Below are 15,540 nucleotides of genomic sequence, written 5' to 3'. Positions count from 1 at the left end.
TTGCAAAATACATTTTTATTAGATCTATGTATTTGGGTTAAGTCTTACTTAAAATTACTTAATTAGGTTATACTGAAATTCTAAGTGATTTAAAAAGAAGGATTATGGTAATATGACAAAACATAACACTATTTTCATTGAAATCCTTAAAGAAAGCCCTTTTAACATGCCAATTTTAAAAATCTATAAATTTGGGGTGTTAAAATAGTACAAAATATAAAAAGGCCGAACTCTTAATGGAATGTATAATCCTATACCAGAGAGCAGGGATTTTTGTAGGTACGTCTGGAGCATGGGAGGAGGTCATTTACACCTTTGGTTTGTTTTTGAGCATTTCTCTTGTGGTATTGTCCTTTTTAAGACTTTATTGTGTATATGTAAAATACTTCCAAAATGTTTGTAGCTGATTTGTAAAGAGAAAATGTAGAGAAAGAGATATCAGTGTAGGTGCGCTGAGGTAAATGGCAATCGATTGTGTTTTCCCAGGAAATTTTGAAAAATATACCAAAGCAAAAATTGCCACGGTAAAGAATAAATTCTAAATAATTGTATTTGTGCTGTTTGGAATAGCGTGGCTGCGAATTGTCTTTAAAAAACCCTTCTGTTAGTGTCTGAAAAACAGTACAGCATAAAAAGGCTTTCCAATTGTGTTTTCTCTAGATAAAGCTGTTGGCTCGTAGGCTGATTTAAGGGGCAAGGTATTAAAAAATAAACTTTACAAAAAGAGCTATATGTTTGGTTTTCTTATCGATAAGTTTGGGTTTTTTTTAAAAGGAGAAATGTGTATGTGTTTCTTTCCTCTGTGTTGTTTATGGTCTGAAACAAATACTAAATCTGTAGTTGTTTATATTTGTAAAAAAAAAAGTATTTGTATGGAAACGCTGGCAGTGTGTTTGTTTTACCGAGTATTTTAATTTTGGAGAAATAGCATTTGTTTCAGGGGTTGCAGCACAAGCCAGATCTCTGTGTAGTCTGTCAGGCAGTTACACGTCTGAGCATGTTACAGTCTGTAGCACTACAAATGAAAGCCATTTGACTTGTATTTGCTGCACAAGGCTTTCGTAAAAAAAATATCGCAAATAAAATAGGTGCGGGGGGGTGGGGGTGGGGGCTGAGCTCTGCATGTGCACGGGGGTGTCTCGGGCCGGGATGCAGAGGTGGGGGGTCTGGTGAGACCCAGTGGATTTCACACCGAGGTGCTGCTTCTCGCGTTAGGAACTTGTGCTATCTGCCCCCATCCCTGTCTTACTTTAAAACTGGGTTCTGACTCTCTGGGTTGTTTTTCATTTCATTTTTAGCTCGCAGCAGGTTAGTTGCGGGCACATCATTTGTTACTTACTGTAAGAGGGGAGCTGGAAAAGTGCTGTGTGTGTTAGTCACACGTACGCTGAGCACCTGTACGAGGAGTATACGGGAAGGAGGACAAAGCATGAGGCTGTGCCCGAGCATGTACGAACTTCCACTGCCGGATAGCCCAGGCATTCCCGGCAACTTTGTCCCAAACTTCCCTGGGGGTCGTACGGCTGTTTTGGAGTTAGTTTACCTAATACAACTTGCCTTTTCAAACAACAGCAGCAGCAACATTTTAAACCCAAACAGTTGGAGAGAGGTGTTTCACCTGATTTTTACTAGCTGCCAGGGAGCGGGCAATTAGTATCACCGCCGCCAGTAACAAGCAGCAGTGGCTGGGACCAGAAGCCACGCTGCAGGAGTACAGAAACCTGCCACGGCACCAGCGGGCCGGGGCCGGGCCGGGCCGCTCGGAGCAAGCACCGCCGCCGGGCCGGGCCGGGCCAGGGGCGGCTCTTCCTCCCTAGGCCGGGAAGGAGCCGGGCCGTGGCCCAGAGCGGCCTGGCGGCGGAGGGCCCGCCGCGTGGTAGCGGTGGCGACGGGCTGGGGAGGGGGGGGGGTGTCGGGGGGAGGCGGGTGGCGAGCGCGGGGCCGGTGGCTGCGGAGGCGCCTCGGCGCCGCAGAGGGTTAACGGCGGCGGAGCCGGGCAGGCTGGGAGTTGTAGGCGCCGCGGCATGCCGGGAGCTGTCGTAAACGCCGCCGCGGCGCCCGGCCGGCATGGCGGGCAGCTTCTCCCCCGCCGGGCAGGAGCGCGGCCGGGCCGGCTGCCCCGGGCCCGCTTTGCCTTCAGCCGCCGCGCTGGGTGGCCCGTGCCGGCCGGGCGCCGCTCGAGCGCCGTCGGCTTTGTCCCCCGCTCCGTGAGGACCAGCCCCGGGGCGCCGGCGCCGTCCGGACGGGGCGGCCGCCTCAAGCGCCGGCAGGTCAGTGGTACGTTTGCCCCTTCCCCTCGGAGGCGGCAGGGCCTGCCCTGCCCTGGCGCCGGTGGAGGCGCCGGCCCGCCGTGCCCACCGTGGGGAGCGGGCGGGGGTTGGGCAGCCCTGGCCTCGCTCCGTCACTTCGCGCCCGCCAGCGAACTCCCCGTGGCGGTGCCGGCCGCGCGCTGCGGATCCCCGGGACGCGGGCACCGACCGCTGGGGCGAGAGCCCGTCCCGGGGCGGAGGGGTGGCAAAGAGCGGGCCGAAAGCCGGCCACGGGGCCCTCGGTCTGGCCTGGCGGGCGGCAGCGTTCCGCCGCGGCACCAGGCAGGGTGGCGGGCTACCGGCCTGGGTAGGTAGGTAGGTAGGGCCTCCCCGCGGGCTCGCCCGAAGCCTCTTCCTTCCTTCCTAGCGGGAGCTTGGGGCTTTCAAACAACGCGTGGCTCCCGCTCCGGGCTCTGTCTGTCGTCCCGCCGCACTGGAGCCTGCTCGGGGCACCGGCATGCGGGCTGACGCCGTGTGCTGGGCTTCGCTTCCACTTGCCGGCGAGCTCCGCACCCGAGCGAGGAGCTGCGCCGTGCCGCCGCTGCCGGGAGCCGGCTTGCTCGCATAGCGAGTGCTCACGCGTGGCAGGAGAGGATCCCGGCTGTTACCCGCGAGCGTGGGTTGGTTTGTTTGGACGTGCCGGGGAAGAACCGAGGTGCCTGCGGTTGCTGAAGCGGTGGAGGGAGAAGCTGGGCAGGGCAGAAGTACAGGGAAGCCTGCCCGAGCACCGGGTATTTTCCCAGGACAAGGCGGAGAGGGAGGAAAAGAGAAACATGTTGTACGTTAAATTTATTAATGCTAGCAGCGGGCCCGAGCAGTACCAGATCAGCTTCCTGTTAAACATTCTCATGTTTCTAAGGAATCTGTTAATTAGGTGGAGTTACCTGCTCTTATGTGTGGAAGGACTGACAAATAACGGTGTGAAATAAATCGGTCTGAAGTTTTGTTTGGGTTTGTTTTTTCCCCCTTCTTGCTTTTAGAAGGCTAATGTTGAAAGGTTGTGGTACCGTGGGGTTTTAGGAAAGGTATTGTTCGGGGATGTGGAAAATAATTTCACAGGTAGACCCCAAAAAAGGGATGAGTGTCTTAAGTGCCTGCTTTATAACCCCTGGTCGCTGGGACTTGCAGAGCTAAACTGCAGAAGGTGACTTCAGGTGTGATATCAGCAAGGCCAGGACAAAACAAAAATGGCAGCTCAAGACAAGGAAAAGGCGTATGACGCGTTGTAATGCATTTTACACTTCCCAGCATGCAGCCCGCTCTGTTCCTGCCTGAAAAAGGCCTTTGCTCTTCCAGTTCTTCAGTAGGAAACTAATTGTACTGGGTTCTGTTTTCTTACTTTAGTGGCGATGGAAGCGTATTAGCAGGATAAATACCATACGCCCCCTCCCCAAAATGTGCAGCCTAAATGTAAGTAGCAGAAGCAAAGGGGGCCAAAGAGTTGAAGGTACCAAATGGAAGGACAAGGTCTGTGATGCGGGTGATCGTGACTTGGCAGCCATAGTGCACTGAGCTGTAGAACATTTTTTGAAGGGCAAAATAAAAGAGAATAATGGAAGGTGGGGTGAAACCAACGCAGTTTAAGGGAAAAACAGGCCATGCCAGGCAAGCTTGATACCTTATCCCAGGATTTTCTGGACAGAGGAAGTAGGCTCGATCCATTATGTTTCACTGTCAGGAAAGTATTTGATGCTGCACCACGGGAGGAGATGATGTGAAATGGAGAAAATTTGGATTAATTATACTGAAGGTAACTTGGGAGTGCAGTGACCGTTAATATATGTCCTGATGGGAAGGAGGCTGCGAGCTGGGTTTTCCCAAAGACTACATTGGAAATTGTTTTTTTCCATAGTGATACTATTGGAGAAAGTAGGAACCGCAGTGATACAGTCTGGTGACACAGAACTGATGGGCTGTGGCCATGAGAGAAGAGGACTGGAGTGTCCATGTACCAACAAGATGAACCCAAAGTGACATAGAGTTAGATGAGATCTAGTGATGCAAACAGAAGCTGGTCACAGTTGATTCTGGAAGAGCTGAGCACTTCAATGGCGAGTTGGCAGTTGGTGTAGGAGTCGGCGGAAGGATGACAGTGTACAGCTGTGTGATGTGGCTGAGAAAATCAGTTTACAAAAAAATAGTGGTATCTTAGAAAGTCTTAGAGGAGGGATTTCCTGTACGTATAGAAAATATTCATGTCAAAGTATATGGTGTTAGTGAGACCGTATCTGGGGCCCAGCTACCACCCACACTGAGATAAATGCATGGAACAGATGCAGGAAAGGACCACGTGGATGTTAAGAGGAATAAGGAAACTGTTTATGGAAAGACAAAAAAGTGACAATTATGCAGTTTTTATATAGGGGAGGAAAATAATTATGCGAGCTTAAGATTAGAGTAAACAAGCAACACAAATGTGTATAAAGGGGATAATGAGCACAGTTGGCTGGAAATTACAGGAAAAATTATAACCATCAGACCACAGATACTCTGGAGTGGTTTCAAATGAGAGAGAATTTTAAATTTCTTTTTAAATTAAGTTTGATAAGTCCAGAAAAGAACATCAGTGTTTGGTCCTGCATAGCGGTGGGGAATTTGGGGAATCCTGGGTATCCTCTCCTTCCATTCTGCACTCCTGTGTATCAGTAAGATGGATGCCAAGATGGATCTGTACATTTTAAGAGTGTCCATTTTGAATGTGCTGTGGTTTTTGTAATCTTTAATTTCCTTTTCCATTAATCAGTTATTTTCTTTAGGCCCCGTGCTACAAGTGGCCTTTTCATTGTATTTGCTATCAGCTGCTTATCACGTGCACACCCTGAATTGTGCTGGCAGAAGAGAAGCAATGTTTGTTATCTCACCAACTTCAACACTGGGAGTAGACAAACTAGGGTACACTTTGGACACCATGGCTGGAGGTGCACTAACAGACCGCTGCCTGACTTCATGAGGAGGAACTTCTTTACTGTGAGGGTGACGAGGCACTGGGACAGGCTGCCCAGAGAGGATGGAGACATCCAAACCCTGCTTGGACGCTGTCCTGTGCAGCCTGCTCTAGGTGATCCTGCTCTGGTGGGGAGGGTTGGACTAGATGGTCTCCAGAGGTCCCAGCCAACCCCTGCTGTTCTGTGATTCTTGCCCATGGATGAGCTATTTGCAGAAGTCTTTATGTAACAGTTTTAGGAAAGTATTTAATTGAAAAGCTTGAAGTCATCTGGGCAAGACAGTGAGGGTGACAGAGCTCTGGAACAGGCTGCCCAGGGAGGTGGTGGAGTCTCCTTCTCTGGAGATACTCAAGCCCCATCTGGACGTCTATCTGAGTGATATATGCTAGGGAGCTGTTTTGGCAGGGGGGTTGGACTCGATGAGCTCTCGAGGTCCCTTCCAACCCCTACAATTCTATGATTCTATGAAGACAACATTGCATTCTGAAATGTCTGTGTAATCATCTCCCTTGGGACATCACCTGAGACCTCCTATCTATTTTTTCCCGCTTTTTAGTCTTTCCATGCAGCACTGAAGAGTTAACAAGAGAACGTTATGATTAAAGACCATTGCTTTTCAGCAAGGCTGCCGTGCTCCAGGCAGGTGTTTTAGGGTTTTACTCTGTGTTTTTGCTCTTTGGGGTATCTCCAGCAAGCAGGGCGTTAAGCAGTCATTGCATAGCCATCTGCTGTAATGGTTTTCAGTCCACAACTGTCACAGGTTGTTCCAAGAGACAAGAATTTGTTTTCAGGGGGTAACTTCCCATTCAGTGGTCAATAGAAAATTAAGTGATGGAATCACTCTAATCATCAGTGTATGTGTTAAGTGCTACCAGTGGCACTTTCACTAGTTGCTGAAGCAGAGTGAATGGATTATAGGGATTAAACTTCCCTCATCCCCCAAGAGGTGAACGAGTCAAGTGAAAATGGAAGGCTCATTTGGTAGAATACAGTATGAAAGACTTGGAAGAAAGAAAGGAAAAAGATATTTATATGATCTCTAAGTGGTTCCTTGCACACCAGCTACAATAGATGGTGGGATGTGAGCTACAGGCAGAATCTCAAAGCTGACAGGGCAGAACTCTGACCATACAGCAACTTCATGAGTATGGAATGAAACGTGCTTGGTCCTTATTTAAACTGGATTCCCGAAAAATATTTTTCTATTCCATTCTAAGTCTGATTCCTTCAAGAAAATTATTCATAGCAAATGCTATGCAGATGCTTTCTCTTGTTCTTCCCTTGACCTTTTTGAATCGGGAGGAACGCTTGGGCTTTGTCACTGAAGTGGTGGGAACACAGTGTTAGGGCTACAGCAGAGGAAGATTTTCTGACCTGATGTGCCCATGTCATCCTAGAGGCTTTCCACCACAAGAGAGGCATTGCCAGAGGTGTCACTGTTTTTTTTTTTTTTTGTTCCCTTGTGCTATAGTAATGCCTCTGGAAATACTACTGGTTGGAGGAGCAAATTTATGGAAGTCAGAGGCATTCATGTAATGAGGTTGGTGATGACATCCACGGGCCAATTGCTGTTAGCAAAATGGCTAGTATTTTAATGTTAAACAAAACCAAGGTGTTACTGCTGTTATTAAGAGTAGGAAAAATGCTTTTTTTTTTGCTGGTTTTATATAAACAAATCTCTGAGGGCTGTGTACACATGTATACTCACACATATGTACGTATACACACACACCTGCTTCGCTCCATATGCTGGCTGCTGAGTAAAAATAGCAGAGGATTAATACATAAGAGTATCAGGAATTGAGACATTGAACAAATTTGAAGGATGCCAGAGCTGGGGTCGGTAGCAGTGAACTGGGAAGGGGATGGCAGCATGCCTTGTGGGGATTTTCCTTGGGTTTCTTTTGGGGGGGGGGTGTGTTATTGCTTGCTGTTCTACCGTGGCAAAACTTCAGATTTTCATTGATGTCTTGAGGGAGATAGTGGTTTACACTCCCTGAATTGATGGCCTTTTGGGTGGGCATGTTACTATGGTGCCTTTGGTCTTAGATCATTTACTTGTCCTTATTCCTTATTGTATTGTGTGAAGTGGCCAAGGCAAAGTCTCCTGGAAGCACCAGGTTACAGCAGGGGCACCAGCACTGCCTGGCAGGCCCATCTTTGAGGAGACCCTTGAGAGAGAAGGATTTTTTAAAGTTTAGTTTATTTTTTTTTAAGGCCATGATGGTAAAGCTAGTCCCCTGGGAGAGGTGAAGTGGTTTTGTGGAAGAAATGTTACATGATTCCTGTCCCATGGATATGAACCAGGTTGTGCTAGGTGGTCCCTCTGAGGGACAATGGACACGTCGGAGGGGGGTGGAGGGAGGGCGGGCTACAGACACAGTCTCACATTCAATATACTCCACAAAAGGATGCAGTGAAAGGGGACTGAGTGTATATGATGCAGTGCAGTGGATGAACAATGGGTTACAGATGAGGAGACAGAGGTTGGTTATCGGATGTAGTCCGTGCTCTGGGTCTGGAAGGTGGCGCTGGGTGTCAGCAGTGGCGTGAGGGACACGCGTTCCTGGACTTTGCCCAACTGATGGGGACATGTATGGGGATTGCTTATCTACAGTTGTGAAACTGGGGAGCAGAGACATCGAGGACTAAACATTGAGAGCACAGTATTTCATTTCTACAGATGATATTTTCAGCTCAAAATCAATACATTTTGGTGGGCTGAAGGGCTGAAGGTTAATCTTTTGCCACGGCCCATATTCTGTCACTCTACTAAGTGCATGCTGTACTTGGGTTTGCAGCATGCACAGCTATTAACGTTTTTTTTAAGAAATACTAGATTTCCAGCATTGCTGGTGATTAAAAAGGACCCCAAAACTTTATGTGTTTGTCCTACCCAAGCCTTTCCTTGGTTTGCATGAGGAGAGGGTTGGGAGCTCCCCATTGTAATCACTTTTGTGAACTCTAAAAGGGGAACAGCAACAAAAGCAGGAATTTTTGAGATGTTACAAGTGACTGCAGATCTCACCTATTAATCCATGGTAGGTAAAGGTGAAAAATCGCTCTGTAAAGTGCTAGAAGTTGCTAGTGTGATTTGTGTTGTTTCCTATTCTTCTTAAGAGGAATTGAATGGACCTTCTCATAAAGAGCAGTGTGCATGTTGAATTTACAACCTTTAGACACAATATGCCACTAATGTCTTGCTTTAGGTTCTGTTCAGCTTCGTTGCTGTTCTTGCTTGGAGTGATTTGTTGTTGAGAAATGTGGGACCTGCAACCCTGAAGCAGGAGGACAGGTTGCCAATGCCCAAGGCTTACTTGAGAAACAGGGAGGAGTGTGTAGCTGTTACACAATGTGGAAACATGAGGTGCCCAGGTGGCTGAGTTCCAAAGGTAGGACTGATGTTTCAGAGCAGACTTGTGTTTGCAGGTCCCTGTCCTCACAGAAACTGCAGTCTGAAGTGTGCAATGGAAGGAACAGAGACACACAAATCAGAGTTTGTGCTTGCTCACTCGTATATGATGTCACTTCATGGTGCCAGTTCCATCCCTTTTTCTCACCCTGCTGCTGTCTGACTTGCACCTGTGGGCTCTGCAGAGCAAGGGTGATGGGCTCTTCTGTGGTTGTTCAGTGCCTGGGTGAGTCGGGGACCCCTTCTTCATGTGTGCTGAGGCCCACGGGAGTCCTGGGAGGGCTGTAGAGCCTGTGAGCTGCTGCTGTCAAGGCACAGGTCTAAAACAGATCCCTCAGCCCCTGCCTACTGGGCAGCACACCAGGAGTGAGGAGGGTTACAGAAATAGCTGCTTTTAGAGTTGCCCAAAGACACATGCTGAAGATGTATGGGATGGGGCTGAGAGGTCTGCCCCAGCGTCCCAGCCCCTCCAGTCCCACTGGCTTTCCCTCCCATCAGTGCAGCTGATGGAAAACCGGTTATTCTGTGCAACAGCTTCCACCCAGAGCACCTCATGTAGCCCGTGCCTGCCCTAAGGACAGTTCCCTGGTGCAAAGTCCTCTCATGTAGAGGGAAAACAGCTGCTGAGCTCCTGGGTGAGTGCGAAATAGTGCGTGGGCTTGGAGGGGTGCTGCAGGAGGTGCCTAAGAAGGGGATTGGGAATTTCATACAAGGTCTCTTACCTCACCCCAGTGTTGGCACCCACTGCTCTTTGAGGTGCCTGGAGGGATTTATTAGCATGTCCAGGTGGTTCCTGTAGAGTTCTCTTAACGGGATATACAGTGTAGATACCATTCTCAGGTATTGTACCCTTCACGTTTAACGTGCACCGAGGCAGGGTGTCTAATTTGGGGCAGGGATTTAGGCAAAGCCAGGCTGCAGTGCTGAGCAGCACAGCAGCCAGGCCTGCTACTGAACACGGCCTCGCTGCAACAAGGGTGAGTAATGGTGAGACCGGCGTGAGAGCAGAGTGACTGTACAGGAGGGAGAGCTGCACTGGGCTTGATGGAATGAAAAACATGTTTGTAAAGGGATTAAATTATCACTAGGTACAAGAATGCCATTTAATGAAACAAATGACTACACCTTTTCTCAGTGGCAGGCAAAAAAGTGACACATCACAGATAACCAGCAGTGCCCCATCCTACGCTCTGGCTGCTGCAGAGCAGACGGCGCTGCTGGCTGGGCTGGCCAGGGGCAAGGAGAGGGTCCTACTGCTGAGGCCTCTCAGGTGCTGAGCGCCCCTGGCCACTTCCCTCACCTTATGAGCAGTCAGGGACTGATTGCAGTTCTCGTCTTGGGCCTGGTAGTAAGAGGTGTCCCCAACTCTCTGCTGTCTTTTTCCTTTGTCTCCTTTTGATGTCGTCCTCTCTGCAGTTCTACAGCCTTATTTTGTGTTTGTTTTTATTTACTGTAGCTTTTCCACTCGTGCATGTCTTCGCTCCTTCAGCTTTCCTGAATACTTTCTCTTTTTTGTCTCAGTTGTGATCTGCTGTACAGTTTGGCCACCTTCCATGCAATGGAGCTGAGCTGTGGGTTGGCCTAGGCTTGCATCCCCACCCTGAAGCAGACTGTATCTGCAGTCATCTGGGACTTGACTACATGCCTGAACTGATAAAAGGTGCGGTGGAATCGTGGCTCTCTGGGGCCTTGACAAGGTGTCCTCATATACTTGTGAGTGTTGATGTGTGAGTACATCCAAAATGCCTGTCTGGTCCATCAGCTTAGCTGACTGCATGCTCCTTTGGGCTTTGCAGCAGCCTGTGGGAAATGAGAACAGGCCTGTAGAGCTCCTGGGAAGACTGGGATTAACCCTGAAAAGGGGATACAACTGTTGCCCAGGAATGTGTGATGACCGTAAGCAAGAGATCCAAAACCCCTCGCTTGACCTTTGTATAATTTTTTTTCCCTTCCAGTGAGTCCTTTTCCCTGCCTGTGACTCATCTTCTTCTAAATGTAGACTGTAAGCCTCTCAGAGGACTGCCTTTCTCTCTGAGCAGAGTAGCATAAAAAATAGCAACACTGTTGAAAAACCAGTATTATTTTTTAGCACAAAAACCCCCTTGAGGACTGCCTTGCTGTTCTGTGCTTCTCTGCCAAGGGACTCATCAGTTCCCCAAGAGAGCAACGGAGCAGGTTCTGTCCTGACCCACAACATGAAGGTTGTTCAGGCAGGAGGCCTGAGGAGCAGCACAGCTGTGGTACAGCAGCAGCAGGCATTACAGTAGAGGATAGGCAGGCTCTGGCAAAGGCCAGTGAATCTTTTCTAGCCCCCATGTAGCTTCCTTCCCTATATCTGTCGTGTTTGTGATGGGCACATCCCCGTGGTAACTCTGTGCAGCTTGCACAGGTGTCCAGCAGGAAGCTGCCTGCTCCCTTCAGCAGGTCACCCAATACCCATCTCCTCACCTCCAGCCTCTACATAGGCTGTCCAGCTTCACTGTGCCCTTCTGATCTGGTGCTTGGTGACCCTGGTGATCACACTGGCACCTCCCACCCCTCACTTCAGCTCTTGTCTTTCCTTTGACTTGTAGCAAATCCGAGCTAAACCGGTCCCTTTTCTCTTTTCAGATGCTTCTGCTGTGTCCTGTTTCTGTGATGCCTCATCCTCTGGAAGACAAGAGAGGGGGAATCAGCGGTGTTGTCCTGCAGACACTTTGAGAACTGCTTTGACAGCCAGTAGAAAAGAGTGTGGTGTGGCCACAGCAAGCACATGCTCTAAGTACTTATGATTGCACTGTGATCCCAAGGAGGAGCAATGTCCAAACCTCCCTCTGATTACCTATGGGTTTGTTCCCTTACTGTAACAACATTGTCTCTTTGCAACATACAAATGTTCATGCAAAAGTGCTGCACAGAACAAAGTAGGTTTACAAATGAAAGAAAGGCTGGTATGGAGCAAAAAGAAAATGAAATTATCCCAGCAGTTTTGGGCTGCTTTGTAACCAAAGTCTGGCCTTTGGCAGGTGTTACCTAGGGGACACGCTCGGTGACACAAGACTTTTCCTTGTGTAAAGGTTGCAGGAGTTAGCCCTGGTAAATCCCACTGTTCTAAAAATAGTGGCCAGTAATCAATAGGTGGGCTCTTTTAGGGAGAAAATAAAGAAGAAAGCTTGGGGAGAGCTTGATCCTCTGCAGTTTCGCCTTTCGCAGTCGAGTAACTGACAAGCAAAAGAAAAGGTGAGCTCAGTCACTGTGAGGATGGATGCTTGCTCTTGGGAATACAAGAAGATCTCTCCCATTAGGTCTGATACAACTGCTGTTGTGTCAGATTAACAAGATTAATTTCTGAAAATCAACATTAAACATGTGGGTCAGCCACTAAGTCACTTGGCAAGTACTGCGTTGCTGAGCGTGTGATGGTTTCATGCCTTTAATCTGCATCATTGCAGATGGTCTGGTGTCCAGTTGTTGTTCCAATGAAGTTTGAATCCCACTGTGAATTTGTTTCCCACAAGTGGATTATGAGCCAAAACCTTTGATTTCAATTAACTATGTATCTTTGGAAAGTTGGGGTGTGTATGTACATATGCATTTGCTAACAGGACATGTAACAGAGGCTTATTTTTATTAAACTAATAAAACAGATAAACCTGTCAGAGCATGTTTCATTGCTTGGTTTCTTTAGTGTAAATGTAAGATAATTGAGTGCAATCTCATCTGTCTGAGGCTGCACAGTGTTCGTTGCATCAGGTAGTTGATGTCATGCAAGAGTGTCTTGTTTCTAAACAAGAGCTTAGAAGTAACATGGCACGGTAATCTGGTGGGAACCTCAGGGCACAATACTCAGGGCAGTACTTGCCTGATTCCTTTAGGGTAGCTCCTAATACAAGATCCTCCCAAACTCTGAGAGATCGTTAATCCCCACCTTAAGGAGCTCATGCTGTGCGAAGAGTATGCAGGCAAAGGCTGGGGAACACGGAGTGGGACAAGGAGAGAGAGACTAAACAAAGCTTGTGTATCCATTCGCTTTGCAGTGAGCAGGAGAGGGATGTGTAAAAGGAAGTGGGGCCTGAAGCCTGCCGGGGTTGGGCAGCTGCCATGCTGGAGGCTGCGTGCTCGCAGGAGGCAACGCAGAGGAGTGGGAGGGGGGTCCTGGCAGCAGCGCTTCAGCAGGGGCAAGGGGGGCACAGAGAGCTGGGGGATCCTGAAGAGCAGCGTGGAGAGAAGAAGCCTGGAACAGCGCGGTGCTTTGGTAGGTCTTCAGCAGCGGGGCTGCTTGTCAAGCAACCTGCTTGTCAAGGCAGGGCAGGAGGGAAAGGCAGCGTGTCAAAACGAGCCTCGGTCATTAACAACCCGGGGGGATGTGGATCTCTGAAGAACCTCATCCTGAGAGGGTTTCTCACTGCTCGCAATGAGGCCGTTGTGCAATTGCGTGGCAGACTGGTGCTCTAGAGAAAGATTTTGACATTGGGAGTTGCACAAGGCCCCCGCCAAAACCAGCAGCCCCCCCGTTGCACCAGGTCACCGCCGGTTTTCCATCTTCCTCAGCCACCCCCGGCCTTCCAGTCCCCTCAGGCAGAACGGCTCAGGCGGGAGCAGCTTCAGGCCCCCGCGTCCCACCTCCCCCTTGTCCCCGGGCCGGTGTCCGCCGGGAGGGAGGGGAAATGAAGCCGGGGGCCTGTACGCGGGGTGCGGGTGGCGGCGGCCGGTCACGGAGGTGTCTCCTGCGCTCGCCCCGAGCCCTGGGGTGCCCGGCCCGCCGCGCCCGGGGCCGGGGGAGCGAGGCTGTGCCCGAAGGGCAGCGGGCAAGACCCAGCTCGGGGCAGTGCAGCGAGCGGCCGGCCCGGGGGACGCGCCCGGGGTCGCCGGGACCGGCCCCACGGTGCGTGTGGCGCAGCGGCCACCGGGACACACGCCCTGCGGCCCCGGCCGGGCTCTGCCCCCTTGCACCTCCCCCCCTCAATGCGGGGGCGCCCGTGGGGAGCTTGGCGGGGGCGAGGGGGGAACCGAGGGACGTAATTCGGGGGCGAGGCGGAGCCTGAGCATTTTATGAATGGGCTCATATGACGTCAGTGGGGCGGGAAGAGGAGGCGAGTCTCTCACCAATCCCGCTTGTCCCTCGGGAGGCAGAGCCAATCGGAGCGCGGCCGCCGGGAGACGGGCACCCTCGCCGGCCAATGGCGGTAGGAGAGCGCTGCCGACCACGTGGGGCGCAGGCCGCAAGTAGTACGGGGGCGTGCGGCCGCTCTCTCCCCACCCCCACCCCTTTCCGGCGCGGCGGGAGCGTGGCGGGGCCGCGCGGCCCCAGGGCGGGCGGGACCGGCCGCGTTGCCGGGTTACCCGGCGGCTGAGCGGCTCCGCAGCCAATCGCAGGGCAGCGGGGGCGGGCGCCGTGACGGCTGCGGGCCGGCGGTGGCCGGGAGGGCTCAGTTCGGCCGCGGCCGCCTCCGCAGAATGGTGGCTCTCGCCGCGCTCCCGGCCGCCGGCTTCTTCTACTGGGCGGGCGCCCTAGGCGTCCTCTACGCCACGGCGCTGGCGTCCTACCGCCTGCTGACCGGCTTCCGCATCTGGGTGCTGGGCAGCGGCGCCGCCGCCGTGGGACCGGCGCTGGGCGCCTGGGCAGGTGAGTGCGTGCTACGGCCGGCCCCGCGACGGCTCTTCCCCCGGCTCGCCGGCCCGGGCAAGGCCCCCCGGGGGAGCGCGGCGGTGGGCCGGGTCCGGCGGGGAGAGAGAGAGGGAGGGAGGGAGGGAGTGCTCCTCACGGGGAGAACGGGCGGCCCCTCGGGGGATCCGGGCCGGGCTGGCCCGGGGCAGCGGCAGCGCTGGAGGCGGGTGCAGCCGCTCGGGCGGGCTTGGTGCCCCCGCGGGAGTTGCGGGGCCGGCAAGCGCCGCTCGCACCGGCGGCGGCTGTTGGTCGGGACTTGTGCGCGTCGGGTGGGCGCGGCTGGTTTGAACTTCGGCTCGGGCCGCTCGGCCCTGCGTCCGGCCCGGAACCCGCGCCCGGCGGCGCGGCGGCTGCCCCGGCGGGGAGAGGGAGCGGTGCCGGTGCCCGGTCGCCGCGCGCCCGCCCGCCCCCTCCGCGCCGGCCTCGCGCCTCATCGGTGACGTCACGCCAGCCCGGTCCCCCGCCGCCCCCGGAGCCGCGGACTCTGCCCCCTCCGCCGGGAGAAGGGGAGAGCCGCGGGGCTGCGGCTCTCAGCGGCGCCGGGCCGGGCCGTGCGCTGCCGGCAGCTCCGGGACGGAAGGGCGGGGGAAGGGCCGGGGGACACTCATGCCGAGCCCTCCGTTCCGCTGCAGCCGTCCCGTCCCGGGTGCTGGGACAGGGTCCCGCGGTCCCAGCCCGGCGCGCCGGTAGCACTGCAGGAGCGCGGCTCGGGACGCCTCCGGGAGGCTGCCGGCGCCGCGGTAACTTTTACGGGGTGCCCGGATCCTCAGTCCCGGGGGCCGCGCCGGGGAAAGGGCGTCTCTCCCGGCTGGGCCTGGCCCCGCCGCGGTGGGGTCAGGCGGTGGCGAGGGGCTGGGAAGCGCCGTGTGGCCGGATCCCCTCCCGCCAGAGGCGGTGGGAAGGGCGAGTCCCGTCTCGACTCGGGAGCTGATGAGTCGGGCTGTAAAAGTAACTGCAGGAGCCGTGAGCCTGAGATGAGGTGATGGCTTTAGAGGTGCTCCCTTCCCTGAGGGGGGTGGGAGAGCACCGGGTGCCCGGGCTGCAGCTGCTCCCAGGTGGCAGCCCCGCTGCAGGCTGGTTGGGAGCAGGGCTGGTGAGTGTGGTTCCTCTCAGCCTCTGCAGGAGCCGGCACGGAATGCTCCTGTCTGGAGGCACGGTTGGGTAACCGGAGGTCTGGGTGAGACACTGGTAAACCAGCCGTCCCACTGGCAGTGAGCGTGATCCCAG

At 53.1% G+C, this 15,540-nt stretch overlaps 1 protein-coding gene and 1 long non-coding RNA gene across 2 annotated transcripts in view; both read left to right on the top strand.

Moving 5' to 3' along the window:
• The first annotated feature begins 2,187 nt into the window (after positions 1–2,187).
• Positions 2,188–12,306, top strand: LOC311191678. The gene is made up of 3 exons (XR_014617295.1): positions 2,188–2,270; positions 10,188–10,326; positions 11,277–12,306. It is a non-coding gene; the product is annotated as an uncharacterized lncRNA (long non-coding RNA).
• Positions 12,307–13,825: 1,519 nt separating this feature from the next.
• The window catches only part of HSD17B12 (hydroxysteroid 17-beta dehydrogenase 12), a gene marked incomplete at its 5' end in the record, with an annotated part of 91,227 nt that continues 89,512 nt past the window's right edge, over positions 13,826–15,540 (top strand). Inside the window, 2 exon segments of the mRNA XM_084263534.1 lie at positions 13,826–13,912; positions 13,914–14,271. Coding sequence (XP_084119660.1) covers positions 13,826–13,912; positions 13,914–14,271 — 445 coding nt within the window.

Source organism: Gallinula chloropus, assembly GCF_964237585.1.
Source record: "Gallinula chloropus genome assembly, chromosome: 4".
Taxonomy (NCBI): domain Eukaryota; kingdom Metazoa; phylum Chordata; class Aves; order Gruiformes; family Rallidae; genus Gallinula; species Gallinula chloropus.
The sequence above is the reverse complement of the archived record's forward strand: the minus strand, read 5'-3'. Positions and strand labels throughout refer to the sequence as shown.